This window comes from Dromiciops gliroides, chromosome 1 (genome assembly GCF_019393635.1).
Source record: "Dromiciops gliroides isolate mDroGli1 chromosome 1, mDroGli1.pri, whole genome shotgun sequence".
NCBI lineage: Eukaryota > Metazoa > Chordata > Mammalia > Microbiotheria > Microbiotheriidae > Dromiciops > Dromiciops gliroides.
The window spans coordinates 625,822,923-625,848,357 of record NC_057861.1 but is presented as its reverse complement, the minus strand read 5'-3'; the positions used below and the strand labels follow the sequence as shown (position 1 = coordinate 625,848,357).

Below are 25,435 nucleotides of genomic sequence, written 5' to 3'. Positions count from 1 at the left end.
GATTTTGCTCACATATTAGATGAATAGCATCAGACAACAGGGTTGTCCACTTACCAGAGTAAAGACCAAATAGTAGAGGGCTGTGGTGGGCAGAAGGAATAACAGGATGGTAAAAAGCAAAGTCCCAATAAATAGCTGTAGGACAAAACATATATTCACATAATGAACATTAAACAGAAACAGAAGGACCTACACTTGAAATTATCCTTTTACAAAAACTGGAGAAATTTCTAGTCCCTCCTCTTTGTTCTGAACTCATCTCTAACTAAAAAGAACTGCTAATCTTAATGGTTTGGTTTTCACAAGAAAATGCAATAAAATAATTCACTCTGGGAAAGCTTTCTTCTAATAATGCTGCCTGACTCAGTTCAGTGTATTATACTTTAACTATATCACAATTTTTTTGGGGGGGGGGTGAGGCAATTGGGGTTAAGTGACTTGCCCAGGGTCACACAGCTAGTAAGTGTTAAGTGTCTGATGTTGGATTTGAACTCAGGTCCTCCTGAATCCAGGGCCAGTGCTCTATCCACTGCGCCACCTAGCTGCCCCCCTATATCACAATTTAATTACTGACACTGACATCCAAGAGAATGGAAAAGATTGATATAAAGCTAAAGGGGTAATTTTTTTTTTGCAAAGTAAAGGAAATATTTATCATTAAGAGAAGAGGAATGCTAAAATAAACCTTTTTTTTTTTGGTGAGGCAATAGCTGCCCCTAAAATAAGCATTTATTAAGCACCTGCTATATGCCAGGCACAGTATTAAGTGCTTTTGTTTGTTTGTTTTGTTTTGTTTTTTGTGGGCCAATGGGGGTTAAGTGACTTGCCCAGGGCCACTCAGCTAGTAAGTGTCAAGTGTTTGAGGTCAGATTTGAACTCAGGTCCTCCTGACTCCAGGGCTGGTGCTTTATCCACTGCACCACCTTGCTGCCCCTGTATTAAGTGCTTTACAGATATTATCAAGCTAAAACAAAAACAATCCAACTGCTGTACTGTCCAGATGGTAAAAACCCAATATCCTGAAGTTGTCAAAATTTGAACAGTTAATAAGAAAAAGACCCAATCCTGCTCCCTTGATATCTTCTATGTAAAAAATCCCATGGTCAAGTAATTGTAATTAAAAATTTTCTCAACAGGTCTAACTGGCCACAACCTAATTTTTTGTCCAAGATGTCCCTTTAGAACCTAATTCAGCTTTCTAAACAAGTCTGTCAGGGGTTAGAAATGTCTCCAGGAACATTATACACAGTATCAGCAATATTGTGTGATGATCAACTGTGAAAGACTTAGCTCTTCTCAGCAATACAATGGCAAAAAACTCATGATGCAAAATGTTCTCCACACCCAGAAAAAGAAGTATGGAGTCTGAATGCACATTGAAGCAGAGTATTTTCACTTTTGTTGTTTCATCTTTCTTGTGTTTTTTTTCCCCCTTCTGTTCTGAATCTTCTCTCACAACATGACTAATGTGGAAATATGTTTAACATGATTGTAATGTATAGCCTATACCAGATTGCTTACTGGCTTTGGGAGAAGGGAGGGTAGGAGAAAAATTTGAAACTCAAAATCTTACAAAAATGAATGTTGAAAACTATCTTTACATGTAATTGAAAAATAAATAAAATAAAATACTATCCAAAAGAAAAAGAAAAGAAAAAATAAATTTCTCCAGGAAGAGGCTAACTATTCCTTAATCGGCTTCTTAGGTCCTGTCTTTCCAGCAAACCTCTCCCAGCCCTCATCCAGGACAGAAAAAAGAGAATATATTATCATTGAGTATCAAGGATGCCAACAATCAAGCTCTGATTTAAGGCTAAATTACAAAGCACATCAAGAGCAATAATGTATCATCATTATATCAACACACCCCTCCCTCACAATTTGGTCTGCTGTGGGCTTTAGTTGGTAGTACCAATTAAGTTAGATTATAATGTTCAGTTGCTAAGACTGCTAGTTTCCTGAGCACTTGACAAAAGCTCGAAAAGACAAAAATCAAAAGCTCTAAACTTCTTCCTGGTGGTGCCTGGGACCAAAACATCTTCTCCATACCCTAGGTGAGAATAACTAAGATTGTTTTACAATGAAGGGGCAGAATGGAGAGGACATACCTCCCAAGGACCTAGGTGTGTCTACAAGTTAATATGGCCCATAAGTAGGTTCTAGATGAAGAGAAGGCTTAAAGGAGGTGGATGATATAAGGAGAGCTCCTAGAAGGAGGGTGACTTGGAAATGAAAAGTGCTTTTAGGGGGTATCTTACTTTAAAAACTTATTCAGTTATGAATAAGGTTATGTTGCTATCCTTTACTCTTTCCCTATATCACTTTTGATTCCTTTTCACCTACTTGGTCTCTCTTCCTGGAAGTTCTGCTGCTCCCCTATCTCTGTTTATTAGACTATGTCGGTGATATACCTACCTCCTTTGGTTCATCCTATTTTCACAAAGTCCAATGAACAAGAATAGGGTGGCAGAAAAGAAGTTCAAAGGAAAGAGGCCCCAAGTGGTAAAAAGGAATCAGAAGTAATCTAGGGAAAGAATGATAGGAGAGCGGGGGAGAGGTGGAGGTCAACAATATATATCCCTCATGATTCAATAACAGCTTTAAAAAATAAGCTGTCCCCTAATCCTGTGAATTAGTTCAATACTATTGGCCATGCTGAAAGAACAAGGAAGCAGAAAAGAGAAAATGAAATTGGCTTGGCCAAGATCATACATAGAATTCATCAGTGGTGCTTGAAACATGCCTAAACTTAGATATAAATGAGAAACAGAAAGCTATTCTAAAGGGAAAAGAGGAGTGAGCATTACCAGTAGCTCTGGATTCTCATCCGTTTAGTAATTCACAGTAGATGAAATCAATTATTCTCAAAGCAAAATATATTGGAAAGCACATTGAATTAAAAGTGTCAGACTAGGCTTTGCCACTGACTGGTTATGTGATCTTAGGCACAAAACATCTCCAATCTGTACCTCGGTTTCTTTATAAGGAAAATGAAGAGTTGGACTAGATGATCAGTAACATTCTGTGATTCTATAAGACATCACCTTGGTAAGTCCAGGATTCCATCCATCCCTATCCTCTCTTTCCCTTCTCCCAAACATATCCAGAACAACCAATGTTATTTTGTTCTATCTTGGATGCATGAACGAGCAGCCTTCCTGTATAAACCAGTTCTTCCTTTAGGCTCATTTTTAATCATGATAAATAAAACCTTTTCCAGGACTGTGCTTTCTACCCATGGCCATTTGTTAATCATTAATGTAGGAAAGAATAGAGTACAACTATAACTCAATACCTTCATGATTATGCTTATTTAAGGTTTCTACTCCTCTAGAAAACTGGATACTGGCTTTTGGCCTTAACCATTGTGGCTTATTCTGAAACTGTACCACAGGAAATAAGCAGGATGGTATAATAATGCTAGGAGGTAAGGGAAGAAACCTAAATACCAGGCTGACCTGCTCAAAATTACTACGTTAAAGGCAGGGACCAGGCCAAATCAGACAGGTAGGATGTTCAAAGAAGCCTCTGTTGCTAAATTGCAAAGACAGTGGTTAGAAAACTACAGGGGTGCAGAAAACCGTAGGCAGCCTGCTAGAAGGCTCTGGTCCTTCTCTAAAAAGAACATGGTTGGCTTGGATCAAGCTGAGAGAGCTGTCATCTTCCAATTCATGATCACTAGGTGCAAGTTTGCTCATGTTTTACCACTTAAGTCTTTATTCAAAGCATTAATAATGATAAACATCATGAAGAGCAGGGAAAATAAGACCATTTTATGAGCTCAGGCTCTTCTTCTTCTTTTTTTTTTTTGGACGGAGCAATGAGGGTTAAGTGAGTTGCCCAAAGTCACATAGCTAGTAAGTGTCAAATGTTTGAGGCTGGATTTGAACTCAGGTCCTCCTGAATCCAGGGCCAATGTTTTATCTACTGTGCCATCTAGCTGCCCCCTCAGGATCTTCTCTTGAAACAGGTATGGCAAAAGTAGTGGGCAGCACTGAATTTCCTCAGATTCTTATATTAAATACTCTTTCTTTGGCTATTTCTCATTCCCACACCAAAAACCAAACGTTCTAGAATAAAACAGAGAAAATACCTCTAGAATTCTTTGAACATAATAGATGCTTAATAAATTGCTATTGAATAAATGCTTGGAGTAAGCATTGGAAATATTTTATATTATATTTCTGGCAGTGGCTCCAGGAAGATGAGCATTGCGTGTGCCAGCACTTAAGAGTATCTTATCATGGTGCTTGAATAACCTAACCAGCGATGGATGGAGAAGAGTGGCAACTAATCGGAGACCATAGTGGGGACAGAGATTTCTGTTTGAACAACATTAAAGAACTGACATGCTTAGCAAGATGGCCTAGACTGACCCCTATTTTAGTCTTGAACAATGGGTAATTCAAAGGATTGGCCTGTGTTGCAATCTGAGTAGAAGATGGAATTCAGGTGGCACACCAAATGCTAGAAACTGCAGCCTATGTTGTATTCATTTCCAAAGACTGGAGAATGAGAATTGCACATTTTCTGCTAATACCTGGTCCAAATCATAGGAACAGGAATCCACTCGCTGTCTTAGGACATTCCACTTCTTTCCTCGGAAAAGGCGCCATAGAGAAGACAAGCCATAGATCTTCAGACAATACAATCTATAAAAGAAAGGAATGATTCAAGGAACAATCATCTAGGACTCATGGGTCCTATGAGTTGAGAAAAACACAACAAAAGTATTTACCAGGGATGACCTAAGATGCTTAATAGGATGATTAGTGGATATTTTTATTAGTTATTCAGAAATGCTAGGTTATATTCCACCTAGCCCCACCTTTTTTTGTTCAGAGATTTGATTTCATTAATGTAGGGCATTCTTTTGAGAGGAAATCTTTCTGCTAATGCAAATTGGCAACTGCTGTGCAACTTACAAGTCTTTAAGAGGTATCTAGGGAACTGAGAGGTTAAGTGATTTGCCTAAGTTCACATAGCCAGTTCTCTCTCTATTATATGTTAACTCTTGAAGTTTATTTTCAGATGAATAAACTACTTCTTTCACCCAACTATCCTACTCTAGCCCCCAGAAACTCTTAATATAATAACAGTCATTATACTAAACTCATTTTTCCCTTTACTTCTTACAAAGTGCTTTCCCTGCGAGGCAAACTGTTTAAGTATTATTATCCCCATTTTAAAGTTAAGTAAGCAGTGGCTCAGAGGGTTTAAGTAACTTGCCCAAGTTCACACCACTAATAAGTGGGCATAGCACAAAGACCACTGAGTTTGGAGTAGGAAGACCAGATTCAGATTCCAACACTGATAGATGACTAACAGGTATTTCACCTCTCTGGGTCTCAGTTTCTCAGCTGAAAAATCAGCTCATCAGACTAGCTGCCATCTGTAGTACCAGTTCTAACTCTCTTTAGCTCAGACTCAAACTTTTATTCAATGTCTAGTGCTCCTTCCACCACACCAAGCTGACTCTGAGAGTACTGTACAGTGCCGTGGAGTAGCATTTTCCAGATCACCCCCCTGTACCAGCTGCTTAAGATTTTGGTATTCTTTGTCTATACTCTCTGTTTGTCTAGACTTCTCTGTGGAGAATTTTAACTAATGAGGGGATTTGGAAGAGATGATGTAAAATGAGTTTAACTTCCTCTGCTGTGAGCCTGTAGGCATGGTCAAAGGTCTATGCTTATTAGTCCCATGGGGGAAGAATTATGCCAATTGTACCCACCTGGCTCCATAGACGTAAAAGCAATAGATGTGAAAAGTGAGGAGTGCAATGATGTCTGAAAGTATGGACAACACCACCGTCAGACCCAAGCAGGCTGAAAGACCTACATACCACAGGATCATTTCAATGAATGGGGACAACAAGTGGATATAACCTAGAAGAAAAGAATAATTTCTTTTATCAGAAGGCCCGTCTGAACAACTTCAGTTTGGGCTGTTTCCTTTGAAGCAGCTTTAAAAGTTGGCATCACCCAAAGCAGTAATACCAGTCACGCACCAGGGGAATGTGGCTTCTGTCTCTAACAAATCAATTCAAACTATCTTTCAGTCACTTGTGCCTCTCTGGGTATTATGGAGCAACACCTGACTTTCTCCTCTCCATGATTTCTGTGGAGACTTCATTTGTGAACCAACCACCTCCTGCTACTTTCATTTAAGCTTGCTTTCCTAACAGCAAACATGAAGACACTTAAGGCAAAACACTCCACTCGGTAGCACCTTGAGCCAGTATACAACTTCAGAGGTCTTGATTAGTTTCTTACTGAGAATCAGTGACAAGAAGGGGAAGAGGGCATGGTGGAAAGGATTCCTTAAGGGTATGTGCCCAGTAGAGTTTCTTTTTATAGGGTATGGTAAAAAAAAAAAATGAGCAAACAAAGTCAGCCATGGGAGTTCCTCAAGAGACTTGGAAAATGAAGCTTCAGCTATTTTTAATTCAGTCATACTTAGTTTCCTTGGGAACAGTGAGGAAATTCAACCTCAGACAAGAACAGAGACTGGCCAGACCTGATCCTTCTTTGCGTTTTTTTACTTCTTACTCCATACTTGTGCTCATTTTGGTCTCATGTTTGATCAACCCAAAGGTGCTAGGGGTGGAGGCCTCTTCTCTTTCTCTGCCGCCAACAGTCTGGGTCTTGCCCGGATTATTTCATCCATAGACAAGATGAATTTTACCAAAAGGGCTTTGCTAGCCCCCTCAAACAAACAGAAGAGTACAGGGCTCTTTCCCTGTGATCCTCCAAATCTGTCATCCACCAGTTTTCTTGACTAATTACTGCTCCCTCTAGCTTACATTTCAACCTGTCTTTTATATGTGAACAACCCCCATATTGCCTTGGGAAAACTTTACAAGTATTCCAGCTTCTCCTCCAACCCAAGTCCTGGGTTCAAAGCTGGCATTGCCTCTGCAATCTCCTACCAACATCAGCAACCATCTATTCAGATTAAGTCACAGATTACCTCCTCCCCACAAGGCTTGAAACACCTTGTGCAAGTTCCATATAAAGTAATATTAGTTAAAAGCAATACGTTGTGATAGTCACATATAATTTCTGCCAAAAAAGGGGACATTTCTTTATAACACAATCTAATCTTATAATTACAACGTAATTAACTTGAAAAATTAAGAATGGGTGGACCAGAAAAGGATCTGCCTTCCTAAAATCAACATAACTCTTCCCTGAATTCTTAGACTGGCGTTCCCAGTCATTGACCTCTTTTATATGTGTTGTTTCCCATAATTTCAGTCTGAGCTCCTTGAGAGCAGGGAATATCTTACTTCTTTTGTGTGTCTCCCAAACACTGAGCACATTTCTAGTTTTCAACATTCATTTTCATAAGATTTAGAGTTCCAAATATTTCTCCCTCCCTTTCCTCCCCCCTCCACAAGATCTCAACCAGGTTATATATGTACAATCCACAAGTGTTCTTTTTATCAGTTCTTTCTATGGGGTGCATAGTAAGCTTCCTCATTAGTTCCTTGGGATTGTCTTGGATCATTGCATTGCTGAGAGTAAAGTCATTCACAATTGCTCATTGAACAATACTGCTGTCACTAAGCACAATGTCCTCCCAGCTCTGCTCACTTCACCATACACTGATGTTCATTAGTCTTTCCAGGTTTTTCTGGGATCATGCTGTCTGTCATTTCCTGTAGCACAAGATCATTCCACTACAATCATATAGCACAGCTTTTTCCATCATTCCTCAACTGATGGACATTCCCTTGATTCTCAATTCTTAGCCTCCACCAAGAGTTGCTATAAATATTTTTTGTACAATTTTCCCCCCTTTTCTCTTTTTCATGATTACTATTGTTAACTGTTTCCTTTCCATCCTATTCCCTTCCCCATGATATTTATTCTATTATCCATCTTTCATCTTATCACTCTTGGAAAGGGATTTGCTGCGGTCTGTTCCCTCCCCCACTCTGCCATTCCTTCTTTTGCTCCTCTCTCTTTATCCCCTTCCCCTCCTATTTTCCTGCAGGGTTAGAGAGATTACTCCACCCAATTGAGTGTGTACATTATTCCCTCCTTGAGCCAATTCTAATGAGATTGAGGTCTTTGAGCCAATTCTGATGAGTACTAGGCTCATTACCGCCCAGATTAAACAGATTACTCCACCCAGTTGGGTGTGTCTGTTAGTCCCTCCTTGAGGCAGCTCTGATGAGTTTATGGTCTTTGAGCCTTTTCTGATGAGTGTAAAATTCATTTACTGCCCTGCTCCTCTCCCATCTCTTCCCCCACTCCATAAGCCTTTTCCTGTTTCTTTCATGTAGGATTTTACCTCTGCCCTTCCTCCTCCCCCAGTGAATTCCCTTCACCCCTCAATTTAACCCTAAAGATCTCACCACCTAGCTAAGTGACACAGTGGACAAAGCATCACCCCTGGACCCAGGGGGATCCCAGCCAAAACCCAGCCTCAGACACAAGACAGTCGCCCACTGTACGACCCCAGGTATGTCCCCCAGCTCCAATTTTTTATGGTTCTCTAGGGTCTTGTATTTGAAAGTCAAATTTGTCCAGGTCTTTTCATCACAAATATCTGAAAGTCTTTTTCATTAAAGTCCCATTTTTTCCACTGAAAGATTATGCTGAGTTTTGCTGGGTAGGTGATTCTTGGTTGTAATCCCATTTCCTTTGCCCTTTGGAATATCATATTCCATGCCCTCCGGTACTTTAATGTAGAAGCAGCTAGACCTTGTGCTATCCTGACTGGGGCTCCATAATACTTGAATTCTTTCTTTTTGGCAGCTTGCAATATTTTCTCCTTGACCTGAGAGCTCTGGAATTTGGCTATAATATTCCTAGGAGTTTTCCTTTTGGGATCTCTTTCTGGAGGTGATCGGTGGATTCTTTCAATTTCTATTTTAGCTTCTTCTTCTAGAATTTCAGGGCAATTTTCCCTGAGAATATCTTGGAAGATGGTGTCTAAGCTCTTTCCTTGATCATAGTTTTCAGGTAGACCAATAATTTTCAAATTATCTCTCCTGGACCTATTTTCCAGGTCAGCAGTTTTTCCCAGAAGACATTTCACATTGCCCTCTGTTTTTTTTATTCATTTGGATTTGCTTTATTGTGTCTTGGTTTCTCATAAAGTCACTGGCTTCCATTCATTCATACCACTCTTTCCTACCAATGCTAATAGGACCTTCTCATTTCTCACTGGGGCATCATTTGACAGCAGAGCACAGAAAACAAGGGAAAGCTGTACTTACTAATCCAGAGGTGAATGTGGTAGAGAAAGAAGCGACCCAGCACCTGGTCCAAAGCCCGGTTCATTTTTAGACCAGCAGGAACTCCCATCAGCCACTGCAACAGGTCCTGGAGCTCCCGGGCCACATGCTGTCAACATAAAGCAAACAGCCCATAAGAGAGAATGATACTGAGCCTAAAGTTTAGTAGGTCTTAGCTCTGAGGAGCAACACAAGCTTAAGTCAAAAATATATTCTTCTTCCATGGAAAACAGAACAGACACATATGTTAAAGGCCCACAGCAGGTCAGACGAAGGATAGGAGTCAGGGAAAAAGGACCAAACACAAGTGTGAAACAGGCCAGGAAGGTCATTAATCTCTGCATTCTCTCTATTTGGCCAACAACACCAAAGGAATGTTTCACTGCACATGTACAACTCTCTTTCATTTCATTTAAAAAGTGTGGATGCACAATTTAATTTCTTAAAATGTTGGGTTGGGTTTTTTTGGTGAGGCAATTGGGGTTAAGTGACTTGCCCAGGGTCACATAGCTAGTAAGTGTTAAGTGTCTGAGGCCGGATTTGAACTCAGGTCCTCCTGACTCCAGGGCTGGTGCTCCATCCACTGTGCCACCTAGCTGCCCCTAAAACGTTTTATTGATGACTTTTGTTTGTTACATCATTAATTTCTCAATATATGCCTCTCTGGTTCTCCCCCTGCCAATTACTGAACATTTTGTTGTCACAAAGAAAAAGTTCTGTAAAACTGACTTAAAGCAACTAGGTGTGCAACATTCTGCCCTTGCAGTCCATCACATCGCTATTTAGAGGAGGAAGTTTAGTTCATCGTCTGTTCTCAGGAACCAAGTGTGGTCACTGCAGTGAATCTGAGTTTAGCTGCCTTTTAGTATGGTTTTCATTTATACTGTTGTAGTCATTCTATAGACCAATTTAATTCAGTTTGATTCAATTCAACACAGGTACAATGAGGGCAAGAAATTGATGTAATCTCAGAGAATTGTCCTGATGTAGTAGAAATAGCAGTGCACTTGGGATTTGAAAGACTCAGGTTTGAATCCCAACTCTCCCATTTGTTACTATGGTATTTAACCTCTCTTGAGTTGCAGTATCTTCATCTATAAAACTGTGTTCCTAAAGCATAGGTGGAGTCCTGTCACTCTCCTACTCCTGAAGCTTCAGTTGCTCCCTCTGGCCTCTAGGATAAATACAAACTGGTTTATCTAGAATATAAAGCCCTTCACAATCTGGCTCCAACCTGTCTTTCCAGACTAACTACACACTTCCCCACATGCCCTCAATGTTGCAGCCAAGCTGACCTTGTACACAACCTTCTTCCTCACCCCGTGCCTTTATACAAGCCATTCTCATGCCTAGAAGGTTCTCGCTCCTCACCTCTGCCCTGAAGAATCTGAGCTTCCTCAAAAGCAAAGCTCAGCAGGCAGATTTCCAAAAAACCTGGAAAGACTTACAAGAACTGATGATGAATGAAGTGAGCAGAACCAAGAGAACACTGTACACAGTAACAGCGACATTGAGCTATGATCAACTATGAATGACTGCTCTTTTTAGCAATACAATGATCCAAGACAGTTCCAAAAGACTTATGATGGAAAATGCTCTCCACATCCAGAGAAGGAACTGATGGAGTGTGAATGCAGATCAAAGCATACTATTTTCACTTTATTTTTTTCATAGTTTTTTCTTTTTGTTCTGTTTCTTTTTTCACAACACGACTAATATGTAAATATATTTTACATGATTGTACATATATAACCTATATCAAATTACTTACTATCTTAGGGATGATAGTAGGGGAAGGAGAAAAATTTGGAACTCAAAATCTTAGAAAAAATGAATGTTAAAAATGTTTATGTGTAATTGGAAAAAATAAAATACTATTTAAAGGGGGAAAAAAAGCACAGCTCAGTTGTCACCCCCTAACAGGAGGACTTTCCCAATTGCCTCAGCTGTTAGTTCTCCCCTACCAAATAACTTCATATTTACTGTTTACTTTGTTGTGAAGAAAGTATTTTGTAAACCCAAAAGACCCCCATAAATGTGTTACTGTTAATCTAATTATATATTAATAATCACTGAATCACTGGATCAATAAACATTTATTAAGCACCTCTGTACTAGTTGCTAGAGACAAAAATCAAACAGTCCTTGGCCTCAAGGTGTACATAACTCTATGGGAGGAGAAAACATGTGCACACAAACCAACTCCCAAGCAGACAGAAGGTGACCTTCAACTGAAAAGCACTAGCAGCTAGGAGGAGGGAGAGGCCTATGGCAGGAAGGGCCTCCTAAAGAGGTACTTCAACTTAGTCTTGAAGGAAACTAGGGACTCTTGAGAGGCAGAGGAGGAGAGCATTCTAGGCAAGGGAAATGGCCAGTGAAAAGCAATAGAGATGGGAGATAAAGTGTTCTGTGTAAGGGACAGCAAATAGGCTGAGCCACAGAGTACATGAAGAAGAGTAATATATAAGGAAAACGGAAGGAGAGGGAGAGGGAGAAGGACCAGATCATGAAGAACTTTAAATGCTAATGGGGAAGCTAGGTGGCACAGTGAATAAAACACTGGCCCTGGATTCAGGAGGACCTGAGTTCAAATCTGGACTCAGACACTTGACACTTACCAGCTGTGTGACCCTGGGCACGTCACTTAACCCTCATTGCCCCCCCCCCCCAAAATTAGTAAATGCTAAACAAGGAACTATGTATCTGATCTTAGAGATAAATATGGATCCACTAGAATTTATTGATTGGGGGTGGGGGGTGGGATTGCGGTGGACATGCTGAGATCTGCACTTTAGTGGCTGTATGAAGGATGAATTGGAGTCAGGAGAGGCCTGAGGCAGAGAGAACAATCAGGAGGCTACTGGAATAGGCCAGGCAAGAGGTGATCAGGACCTTAACTAGGGTGATAGCTAGGTAAGTGAAAACACTGGAGAGAGAAACGGCAAGATCTGGAAACTAACTGGATATGTGGGGTAAAGGAGGGAGGAGTTGAGGATGATAGTGGGTTTGGAACCCAGAAAGATGTTGATGCCCTTGATAGTAACAGGAAAGTTAAAAAAGGAATAGATTTTTCTGGGGAAATCTAATGATTTTTGTTTTCAATTTTGAGATGCTTATGGGATGTCCAATAGACAGTTGGTAATGTGTGATTGGTGTTCAGAGACAGGCTAGTCCTTCTGGATATATGAATCTAGGAGTCATCTTCACAGAGATGATAATAAAACTTATAGATACCAATGGAGTCACCAAGAGAGTAAGGGGAAAATGAAAAGGGGGTCCAGGACAGAGCCTCGGGTTCTTGGACTCACAGTCTGGGACTTGGATGGTGACTCAGCAAAGAAGACTGGAGAGGAGCAGGCAGACAGGCAAAAAAGGTATAAGCCTGATGATAGCTTATACGCCTAACTGCAGTACTGCTATAGACTTGACAATATGATATAGTAAATGGAGAGGCTTGGAGTCAGAAGAGCCTGCTTGTGTGACTGGGCAAGTCATTTGACTTCTTTGAATCTCAGTTTCTTCATCTGTAGATTAGGGATAATGATACTTACTGTTGTGCTTAAGGCACTCCTTAAAGTCCTTTAAGGTAGACCTTGAAGTGCTAGACAAATGAGTTTTAGTAGTAAAATCATTAGCACACTCATCCAAAAGGGTTTTTTTTACTACAAAATATTATGTAGAGACACAAACTGGTAAGAGTAAAGGATGGCATTCAGACTGGTCACTCATTGCAACCTTTCTTCCCCTCCCCACCAACTGTAAGTTACTGCTGCCCTGTTATTTGTAAAATCTACTATATTGGTAGAATGTGCAAAATGGGTTTGTGATATTACACTTATTACACATAGTCTACTACTGCTGTGTGTTAATATCCAAATATGACTGGAATCCTGCCCAGGCATTTTCACTCCATCCCTAACTCCCAGCCTCAATTGGCCCACAATGGGGAGGTAGCTCATGCAGCTGACTGGTATTTTCCAAATAAGAATATTCCACAATCATAGAATGAACTGTGTCAACAAATGGGTAAAGAATAATTTAAAAGACTAAACTGGTGTTGCCATGACCTCTAGGAAGACTACGTACAACTATCCAGTAAAGACATTTAGCCAGTCATCGCTGTCTTCTCTATACCTGTCCTTGAATCCCAACTGATCCAAAGGTCTACTCTGTGACTTCAGAGTGGAGGATGACAGTGACATGTAGAATGGAGTCCAGGGGATGACTATGAATAAATCCTTGTTAAGTCCTGTTTGAGGAACCACTAACCTAGATATAAGACCACTCATCCTTTAACACTTTGTGAGTGATATCCTTTCATTTTTTGGGGTTCATCTTTCTAAGATTCAGTGTCCCAAAGTTACCTCACATCAACATGAGACCACTCTCGACCAATCAGCTTGAAGCAGTGTGTGAGGCAGTTCGTTTTGTCAGTTGGTGGTTGGAACCTTGTGAGAGGTGGCGCTCTGTTCGATCCTGGAGGGTAATTAGGTTTTCCTATTCTTTCAGAGACACTTGTTCTCTATTTGTTAACCTCTAATATATTTTAATAAATGTTTAATACCTAAACTGTTAAACTGTTGTCCTAGTTAGCTTTCCCCACAGGCAGGACAGGTGACCACACACATTTAGTTTTACCTGTCACGCTATCTATATAATTCCTGACAAATGATCACCTGACTGTTGTCTAACTTTCTTTCTTTCTTTTTTTTTTAGTGAGGCAATTGGGGTTAAGTGACTTGCCCAGGGTCACACAGCTAGTAAGTGTTAAGCATCTGAGGCCGGATTTGAACTCAGGTACTCCTGAATCCAGGGCTGGTGCTCTATCCACTGTGCCACCTAGCTACCCCTCTGATTACTTTCAATGTTGGGAAGCCCACTACTTCATGAATCAGCCTTTTCCATGTTCACAATGTCCTTTTTGCTAGGAAATTTCTTCTTTTTGAAGCCTAAACCTGTGCCTCAACCCCTAAAGACTTCTACCCATCATAGACTAAGTAAAATCTGCATGATTTCTCCTTCCCTTTCCAAAATTGTCCATGTGGCAATCTATTGTAGGCATCTACAAATCACACCAGCCTTTTCACATTATTCCTCATCCCAAGTTCATAAAGTAAAGTGTACATGCATGGCATGTTGAAAGAAAAAGCCAGCTGACTTTTCAGTAATCCTCAGATTAAAAGAGATCATTCTCAACAGAAGGCAGATTAGCTATGTAAGGACTAACTGACAATAGGAACCTGTAGTGACAGACTCCCATTTTTCTCCATGAAGTGTCAATATACACATCTAAAATTGTCGATGATTTATAGATCATCGGCTTGGTTTCATGATCTTCTGAACATTCTTGCACTTCTGAACTTATTGGCCTTCTTTAAATGAGTGCTTGTCTAAGGGGAACTTTCCTGCTCTGGATGGTTCCTTTTGGCCTCAGTATCCTGATATACTTGATGGGAATCAAGTGAGATGATGTAGGTAAAGTGCACTGCAAACCTCGTATCATATGAACTATTATTATTCTTAGTGAGGCACTACCTCCCTATTCTCTCCTGTCTTCATTTTTTAGCAGAGGCAGATCAAGTGTGTGAGTTCAGAGGGTTCATATGTTTTATTCTGTTTCTTCTAAAAACTAGCAAAGTCTTTAGAGATCTGGAAGCCCACACTGGGGCGAAAAGGTCTACAAAACAATATGTCTGAGATAGTTGGGCATGGCCTATACCCAAAATTGTAGTGCTATGTCAGATTCGGGGATTAACTTCTCTAATCATTGCAAAGCTCCCTGGACACCCTTGACTGGAAACCTTTTGACTTCAAAATTGCACAGATATATAAATATTTAATTTTAAAAAGAAAATCTCTTCCTGTTGCCAGGCTCTTATGCTTTAAATATTACATAAGTTCTATTTATAAAGTATGTTCTGTTCTCAGCTGCAAGGGCAAGATTCGTTGTCACAGAGCAGTAGTGCTTTCATGACAGTTACTGATAAGGTAAATGTTGGAAGAGTAGAGAAACAAGTACTAGACTAGAAAGATGGATTTTTAGAGGTTGGGAAAATGAACAGAATGAATACACCTGGTGTTCCAGAATTCCATAAGCTTCCTGTGTATCTCTTTGAAATGTGAAGCCACATTTTGCACTTTCTTGTTAAATTTAGCATTAGTGACAAAGCTAAAAATTCTGTTACTATTTTTAAGGATTGTCTTTTTCACAAGCTCTGCTTTTGGAAATTGGTTCTCTGGTAGAAATTTTCTGTCATATTAATTAATATGATTATTAATTATTAATTAATGAATGCTGATTTACTGATAACTAAACTCCTCCATGGGTGTGACTGTCTAATCCAGGGGTCAATAGTCATTAGATAGTGGCATAGCAGGGTTCCAGTACTGGTACTCAGCATTCCAGGTGGGGCAGGGAGGGAATGACTGCTATTCTGATTTCTCTAGAGAGTACTGGCTGTCTTGTTCTGCTAACTCTTACTTTAAGTTTTTGATACTAAAAGGGATAGGGGCAGCTAGGTGGCACAGTGGATAGAGCACTGGCCTTGGATTCAGGAGGACCCGAGTTCAAATCCAGCCTCAGACACTTGACACTTAACTAGCTGTGTAGAGACCCTGGGCAAGTCACTTAATCCTCATTGCCCTGCAAAAAAAAAAAAAAAAGGGATACGTGTACTTGCTTTCAAATCATTTATTAGAGACTCAAAAAAATCTTTGAGTCCCTAATAAAGCCTTCAGGAACCTAAGGACAAATGCACACGTGTATGTGTGTGCAAATCCACATGTGTATGTGTGAATGTATTTATACATGTACATCTCACTTATGCATTGCAATCACTCAAATGGTATTGAAAAACTATCAACACAAGAGAGGTGGGCTATAGTAACACAAAAATGCTGATCATGTGTTGTTCAAAAGCTGTAGACCTGATATATGCTATTGAAAGGATATCACGGGCAGCTAGGTGGCGTAGTAGATAAAGCACTGGCCCTGGATTCAGGAGGACCCAAGTTCAAATCCGGCCTCAGACACTTGACACTTACTAGTTGTGTGACCCTGGGCAAGTCACTTAACTCTCACTGCCCCACAAAAAAAAAAAAGAAAGAGAAAAATCAACCCATGCTCTCAGCAGGGGGCCCCTGGTAATAATATTCTGACAATAGGATGGGTGAAATATGGTTAGGACTAGATGACCCCTAAAGTCCCTGCCAATTATATAATTCTATCATTCTAATAAGAAAATCAAAACAACAATTTTAACTAAATGAGAAAAAGGGAAGCTGGTTCCAGAAACATACAGGTGAAGAAAAACAGAACCAATGAGACAGAATGCTCATCAGAGGGAGTAAAACACATTTTGTGTCATGCTGAAAAACTGCAAAATCAGCCTAGATCCCAACAAAACTCCATTACTTTCAGAGATGTGGATATAAGAAGAAAACAATAAACATACAAGGAATTGGTTTTTTTTCAGAGTTCAAAGTGCTAACTTTTAAATAAATCCCATATTTAAAATTTTTATATATTTATAAATTTTAATAAATTCTCATAGCATCTCTGAAATATAAAGAGGAAATGGATATTACTGTCTTCATTTAGCATATGGGGAAGCTGAGGCAAAGAGTTTAAAGAGACTGAGGACAGAGACTGAGGAATATAAATGATTTAAAACAATGGACTCTTTAAGGTTACCAGCAAAGAACATGTCTCTTAGATGAAAATGGCTAACTCCTAGTAACAGTAGGGAAACAGATCAGCATCAAGGATAAGGCATTTTCATGGTGGCTGTATGGGGAAATGCAGTGAAGCCAACACTGCCCCTCAGATATTCAAAAAGATCTCTGAGCTAATCGCTATTTAGTCATGCCTGTCCATACTGCACAACTCCTTATCCCATTTAGCACAGAGGGTCCTTCTAAAATGTTAAGGACCTTCCCAGACTTCTTTTGACATCTAGAGAATTTTAGTAGGGCATGATGGCTATCTAACTATCATGCCCTCACCCTCATTATATGACCAGTCCACCTTCTTTTATATACATTCCCTGATATTATCCTTTACTCTTGTTCTTTTTTCAGAGTTCCTGCTCACAATCACCATGTACCTTTCCACTGACCTCTGTATGAAATTATTTTTTAATTCTTTGTATCTCTTTCTCACAACCATAGAATCACGCCAGGAGAATATTGATACTTAAAGGGTGGGACCTTATTTATTTTTTTTGCGGGGCAATGTGGGTTAAGTGACTTGCCCAGGGTCACACAACTAGTAAGTGTCAAGTGTCTGGGGTCAGATTTGAACTCAGGTCTTCCTGAATCCAGGGCTGGTGCTTTATCCATTGTGCCACCTAGCTGTCCCTGGGCCTTTATTTCTGAAAAAAGTTTGAGTTCATTAAAGGAGCCGTGAAATATTCTGAAAGCAATTCACTTCCTCCTGTTTAATTTCATCTGTCCCAGATATACACACTGAGGGACAAGCTCTAGGCTGTTCAACCAACATTATAACCTGGTTAACAGACACAGTCTTTATCTACTTGGTCCCTCTGTAGATGACCAGGTAAACTCTTGAGGGGTTACATATGTCTTCTAGGAAGTTTTCCAATGCTCCAGAACTTTATACAACCAGCATGATGACACCTGCAAATAGAAACCTCTGGAGGATGAGACCATCCATAGAAAATTCCTTTTTAATGTGAACTCCATGCTGAATTTCCTCCACTAGAGCATGGAACACCTTTGGCAAGACTACATCGCCCTCTTTTAAACCTGGCGTGATATTTGTGATCAGAGAGTCATTGAACAAAGCTATTCCTATTGTTATAGCTTTCAAAGAATCCTGAATGGTTTTGAGGCATGGATGTATAACACCTTATTGGAAGAGAGCATTTAACATGGCTTTTTGCACTCAAATGCTTTTTTATAACTAACAACCAATAGCAATGGTGGGATCTTACATTCTCTACTTCCTTCAATCAACTCTATGATGGTAAAGATGTGGTAAATTGTAAAATACCACTTTTAAAAACCTGGCCTGTTCCTTACTAATGCCCTTACTTATATGTATATGTAGACTGTTCTCGTAACAATTTTGAATAGATGGAAAACTAGGCATATAAATTGTTAGTAATGGATTTTCTCTCAGTCACCCCCCCCCCCCCGCCCCTCAGGTCTGTCATTTCCATATCCTTTCAGATAACCTGTGAATCAATACCTCAACACTCTTGCAATTTTATCATTTCTACAACAGATCGCTATATACACCTGGACAACTCAGTGCATTCTGACAAAATAAGGCAGGGATATAGTCCTGGTCTTCTACTTCCCCTTAAGGAGAGGGCAATAGAGTCCCTAGAAATTGTGAGATGACTTGGATAAAACTTCAGAGAATAGTTTATGTATCCAAACTGTGGTACAGAAGTGAAATGAGTCTTGATTAGGAAAAAATGATTCCCACTGGGATGTGGAAGAAATGAGATATGTTGGAAATTTCTAGCAAGACAGCCAAGTGATCATTTCATAGCACAGCTCTCCTTTATTATCTTAAAACAGCAAGAAATGTACCAAATAAAGTAAAAGAAAAACAAAACAAAACAGTAGAAACCAGGAAAGAAATTCTCATAAGGAAAATCAAGAGACAGACTGAAGAAATGAGTAAAGAAAAAAGACTTTTAATCATATGGGGTAAAAGAATGTAAGTAGAAATCTCCAAAAGAATGATACTGTGACTAAGAATCTCAGAAAAGAGACTATAATAAAAGAAGTAAGGGAAGACTTAAATTATTGGAGGAATATTAATTTTTCATGGTTGGGCCATGACAATGTAACAAAAATGATGATACTACATAAATTAATTTATAGATTTAGTGTCATAGCAATAAAATTACTGAAAAACTTCTAAGGGATTGCTATCGGGTTTTTTAAAGAACTAAACAAAAGAATAATAAAATTAATTTGAAAGAGCAAGAATCTTAAGGGAAATAATGAAAAAAAAAGAGTAGGAATGAAGGTGCCCTAACAAGACTAGATCTCAAATACTACAAAGCAATAATAATAATAAACAATTTGGTACTGGTTAGAAAAATAGAAAAATTGATCAGTGGAACAGATTAGATAAATAAGATCCAGATGCAACTGAACAAAGCAGCACATGTTCAATAAATTCAGACACCAACTAATAGAGAAAGGACTCCCTATTTGATAGAAACTGCTGAGAAAACTGGAAAGCATTCTGGCAGAAATTAGGTTTAGGTCAACACCTTACACCATATAACATAATGAACTCCAAATAGATATATACCCTAAATTTTAAAAAGTCATATCATAAATAAGTTGGACAAGAAGGAAAATAGATATCTTTTTTACAACTTTGGCTAGGGGGAGAAGTCTTACCTAAATAAGGGATAATCGTCATCATGTAACAGATAATTTTGGTTACATAAAATTGAAAAGCTTTTGCACAGCAAAAATCAATATTTGTAGAACTGGAAGGGAAAGTTATTTGGGAAAAAATCTTTGCTGCAAATTTCTCTCATAAAGATATTGATAGCCAAAATATATTTGGAATTGATACAAGCATAAAAAACAAGAGTACACTTTCCTCAATCAATAAGATAGGCAGTTCTTAAATGAAGAAATGTATGCTATCAACAAACAAATGAGAAAGGCTCACTGATAATGAGATAAACACAAATTAAAGCAACTCTCAGGCTCCATCCTATAGTATTGGATAAGATGACAAAAGAGGAAAATGGCAGTTTCTGGTAAAACTGCCATGCTGATACATTGTTGGTGGAGATGTGAATTGGTCCAATCTTTCTGGAAAGCAATTTGTAACTATGTCCCAAAAGTCATTAAACCGCACATACCCTGTGACCTAGTGAAAGCACTTCTAGGCATATACCCCAAGGAGGCTAAAGATAAAGGGAAAGGATCAATACTTACAAAAGTATTTATAGCAGTATGTTTTGTTGTAGCAAAGAAATGGAAACAAAGTAGCTAACCATTCATTGGGAGTGACTAGACAAATTGTGACACCTGAATATAGGAGAATAGACATGAAAAATATAATGGATTCAGAGAAATTTGGGAAGATTATAAGAACTGATGCCAAGTGAAAGGAGCAGATCTAGGAAAGCAATTCACATGATGACCACAATATTATACAATATTTTAAAGGACAACAACTTTGAAAAATTTCAGATCTCTAATCAAAACAGTGACCTTTGGGGGCAGCTAGGTAGCACAGTGGATAAAGCACCGGCCTTGGAATCAGGAGGACCTGAGTTCAAATCCAGCCTCAGACACTTGACACTTACTAGCTATGTGACCCTGGGCAAGTCACTTAACCCCAATTGCCCAGCAAAAAAGAAAACAAACAAAAGAAAACAAAAAAAACAGTGCCCTTTAGTCAAGTCAAAACATGACTTTAAAGGACTGATAATGAAGCATACCTTCTATTTTTGGCAGAGAAGTTGCAGACTAGAGGTCATTAGACTAGAGGTACATTCTCAGACGTGGGCACTGCATTCATTTGTTTTGCTTAATTATACATATTTGTTATAATGGAGGGCTTCAGTTAGAGGAGTATGAATTAATAGATATTGCTAGAGATGCAAAAAACTTTTAAAACAAAGAGCATCAATAAAACATTTAAAAATGCACAGAAAGAAATTCAGAAGGGGGGAACAAATTGTAATTGTTACTACTTTTAAAAATCTGATACCAACTTAAAAAAACAAGCTGCACAGAAGTAAAAATTTCTTATACTATTCTCTTTTTTGTATGTTGAAATAGTTTTATTAATGATTGTTGAGTTCATAATAAAAACATTTTTAAAGAGACTAGAATAACCACAAGAACTCCTAGAGTAGCTGAAATTCTTAATTTTCAAAAATCAAAGGAAGAAATAATGAACAAACTTATAGTTCTTAAAAAATTTGAAAAGAGAATCAATGGTTTAGAGCAGAAAGTGGAAATTTTTAACAAAGCGGTGGATATCCTGAAAAAGAAAATGGAAGAGATGGAACATAAAATGAGATGTATTTATAAACAGCAGATCCAAAAGCAGGTGCCATGGTCCAATGCCTTTTGAGTACTGTGTGTCCATCTGCCCACGGTACTAGGCAGATGGAGGATTTTTTTTCACTGTGCTTACTTATATAATGGGTTCTAGCCAAAACCCTGCTGCTTCTAAGGTTATTATAAGAGAATCAGAACAGGGTAGGGAGTTTACTTGTCCTTTCAGAAATAGTAATATTGAGTTAGTAGCAGAAGGAGATATCTGATCAAATAAAAGAGAATATTAACTTTGTTTCATTCAACAAATATGACAAAGTTATCCTCTGGTCAAAATATTTCTAAATTAGGTATCACCTTCAATAAATGGCATAAAATAATTTGGTTTTAAGACCAGAATATGGTCTTTAAAGATGCAAAATGGCACGAATCTGGTTAGAGTCAAATATTTTACTCCTTCTTGCCTCTATTTCAAGTCCCACCTCCACTATGTTCTCTCATACAAGTCCCATGACTTGTATAGATTAATATACTAGTATAGATTAATTTCTTTAGCTATAAAAATTTAGTTTTTGAGCCTTTTAATTGCCTTGAATAGAGGAAGTTGCTGTTAACTATTAAATATACTTGAGATTGTAAAACATTAGCTGTTTTATTATGAAATCTACTTGTGTTTCTATAATTACTTTACGTTTTAGTAGTAGCAGCAGTGAAGAACGATCCTGTTTAAGAGTAATGGTATTAGGGGCAGCTAGGTGGTGCAGTGGATAGAGCACCGACCCTGGAGTCAGGAGGACCTGAGTTCAAATCTGGCCTCAGACACTTAACACTTACTAGCTGTGTGACCCTGGGCAAGTCACTTAACCCCAATTGCCTCACCAAAAAAAAAAAAAAAAAGTAATGGTATTTTGGATTTCTGAGTTTCATCAGGCTAGAACAAAGGACACAGGTTTTAGTAAGGGTGCTGCTACCCCTGCCCCCCAGCCCTACCCCAGGCCCTCAAGACAGCTTTAAGTATTCAATGACACCAGGAGAACTTTGGGGAAATCAATCAGCCAACAGATCTTTCTGAAGCACCCACAACATGCAAGGCATTATTCTAGCTACCCTGAAAGAATACAAAGAAGTTTAAGTAGAAAAGGTTTTTTCCTTTAAAGAAAGGAAGGAAGATGAACCAACTCCTGGCTTTGGGCTTCAGGGCTGGAATTTCAACTTAACTCACATCTGCAACTGGGATGAGAGCATCAGCCAGCTGACCAATCCGATTCTTCTTATATAACCAGGACAGCAGCACGATGCCCAGAGCCACGTCCAGAAGAAGCGAAACAAAGATGTTGGCTTTCCTGAGTAGAAGAGTAAGGCAGTGAGATATAGTGGAGATATAGTGGATACTGATTTAGAGTGGGAAGACCCAAGTTCACTTACTGGCTCTGTTCCTTACTACCTTGCTGACCTCAGGTAAATGGGTAAATCACTTCATCTGCAAAATGAGGGGTCTGGACTAGATAATCTCCTAATGCTAAATACTATGAAAGATGGAACTTTGTCTTAAGATGGTCTAAACTAGCAGTTAAAATACATAGAGGAATTTGTCTCAATAACAATAACAACTTGTGGGGCAGCTAGGTGGTGTAGTGGATAGAGCACCGGCCCTGGATTCAGGAGGACCTGAGTTCAAATCTGGCCGCAGACACTTGACACTTACCAGCTGTGTGACCCTGGGCAAGTCACTTAACCCCAACTGCCTCACCAAAAAAAAAAAAATTAATAAAAAACAATAACAACTTGCATATGGATAGGGATTCACATTACAAAACACTTTTATATCCACCCTTCTGCTGTATCCTGTTACAAGCCTGTGAGCTAGGCAGGGCATGGATTATTAGGCAGAGAAATCTGCCCAGGGTTCACACGGGCATTAAGGAGCGGGGCAATATTCAAATGAAGGCTTTAGACCCTAAAGTCAGCCCTATCAGGACAAAAGCAGTCTGTTTTTACTGCCTATTAATTACTAAAGTTAGAGAGTGCTGGAGAGATTGAAGGTCAGAACTCTACGCCAAGGAGTCTTCTTTAAGGTTTGCTATTAGTAAAAAACCCAAAATGTCCTTGGGAAGGGTTATGCTTCAATGTCTCAAGGTGCTAGATAAAAACAAGAGAGTGAGAATACTGTACCTCATCAGCTGGGTCTGGTTTTCAGCTTTTTGGTTGCTAAAGACAAATCTGAGATGTTCTAGTCGATATCCAACCTGCTCACAAGTTGAGAGTTTGCTCCATATGAAGGACAAAGGCCAAAACTTAAATATTCTGCAGAAATAAAACAGAAAAATACGTTTCTGCCACTAGAAAAAGGACAAAATGTTGCATGTCAGCACTAACACTAACATAATAATTCCATTTTGGTTGAATTTTTACCTCTTAGAAAGTAGGGAGTGAGAACTGCTCTATCATGGGCCCATGACCCCTGAAGAGCATCTAGCAATGAAAGGAATGTGAAAGCAATCATACAAGTGGGAAGCTATTTCTGTTTTATACGATAACCTGAGATCCCCAAATACTAGCACTCATGCCAATGAGCCCACTGCAGGCCAACTGGACAGGGTGGAAAAGCACTAGCAGAGAGGCCTAGAATGCTACTAGGAATTAAATAACTTCAGAACTACATACGTGGACTAGGTACAGTCCTAGGCAGCATCCAGAGCTGGTTAGCAGTAATGGTTAAGGTCACTAAGAGAGGCAGCTTGTCTTAGTTATACCATCAACTTTACTTTTTACTATTAATCTAAACCAATCTTCTTCAATACCATCTCCCCAAAACCCAACTCCTAAATAGCCTTCAACCTGCTGAGTACTCTAAAAGAAAAGATCAGAAATGTTCTCTAGATTCAGAGAAGAAAATGGACAAGATTATTCAGGCAACAGAGCTGTCATCCAGCTTTCCCCTGGCTATTACCCCTACAATTTACCCAATGAGATGAGACTTCTTATAAAGCAAAACAAACAATTCTGAGATGCAGCTCAACGAGCTATTTTGACAAACATTTCACTGTTATTCAGAAAAGATGTTTCCCCAGGAGGAAAAAGTAAAACTGACATGTGGCCTGTTTTCAATACCCAGTATTTCTAACTCCCGTTAACTGAGGGCTCAGGACCTTCATTTTCATTTCAGAATACTTGTTGCAGCCAGGCAGATGAGCCTCAGATACAGGTTGTTTGTTTGTTTTTTTAGTGAGGCAATTGGGGTTAAGTGACTTGCCCAAGGTCACACAGCTAGTAAGTGTTAAGTGTCTGAGGCCGGATTTGAACTCAGGTACTCCTGATTCCAGGGCCAGTGCTGTATCCACTGCGCCACCTAGCTGCCCCTCAGGTACAGTTTAAAAAAAAAAAAAAGGCAGTGCTGCCAACTGTCTGAATTTATAATCTTAGGAAGAAAGAGGTCTTAACTCTGGCCAGACTTTAAAAGGCTTCTGTATTATACTAGTTGCTCTGATTCCAAGAAAAAATTGTATGAAAATGTGAATTGCATAGATTGGAATCCCCTACCTAACCTCCACTAGTATTCAGGTCCTGTAGTTAGTAAAACAAGTTCCCCATCTCCCATACAGAGCCCTCTTTACCCCTTGCCAAACTTCCTTCAGAGGATGTCTCCAACTAAATAAACCTTGGTCTTACTACTACTGTCCTAAGATAAGTGGTTAAGTATGGGTATATACATTATCATCTATATATACCTGTACTAGTGAGCAGAGACTGCTCTTGGACATAAGACCAGAAGATCTTGGGCAAGTTTCATTTCTGCTACATAGGCAAATCATTTCTCCTCTCTGAGCTTTGATTTCCTCAACTATAAAACAGGAATAATTCCTGCCTCTCTCTCTTGGGTTTATTGTGAGACTAAAATGAGGTAAGATAACGTATGTAGTAAGGCTCTATATAAGGCATTATTATTATTATTACATAAGAGATAGATAATTAAATGAAATGGACTCCATAAGAAATATAAAATTTAATCTGATTGAATTCTTGGTATGTTATAATTAACAAGTACATGGTTAAAATTAGCTAATATTCAACATTTACTGATGGGCTAATTCAGTGTACACCAAACCAAAAGAGTTTCTCCTCAGATGTTAAAAGCTCAACTTACCAAATAAATCAGGAAATACAAAGCTGTGA

The 25,435-nt window shown here is 39.1% G+C and overlaps 1 protein-coding gene across 3 annotated transcripts in view; it reads right to left on the bottom strand.

The window, feature by feature from the left end:
* PIGQ (phosphatidylinositol glycan anchor biosynthesis class Q) overlaps positions 1–25,435 on the bottom strand; it is a 69,717-nt gene that overhangs the window by 14,623 nt on the left and 29,659 nt on the right. For all 3 annotated transcript variants that reach the window (XM_043976618.1, XM_043976617.1, XM_043976616.1), the window contains 6 exons: positions 23,435–23,566; positions 22,485–22,605; positions 9,230–9,356; positions 5,732–5,885; positions 4,541–4,652; positions 55–135 (listed from right to left, as the gene is read on the bottom strand). In XM_043976618.1, the coding sequence (XP_043832553.1) occupies positions 55–135; positions 4,541–4,652; positions 5,732–5,885; positions 9,230–9,356; positions 22,485–22,605; positions 23,435–23,566 (727 nt within the window). The remainder of the gene's footprint in view (positions 1–54; positions 136–4,540; positions 4,653–5,731; positions 5,886–9,229; positions 9,357–22,484; positions 22,606–23,434; positions 23,567–25,435) is intronic.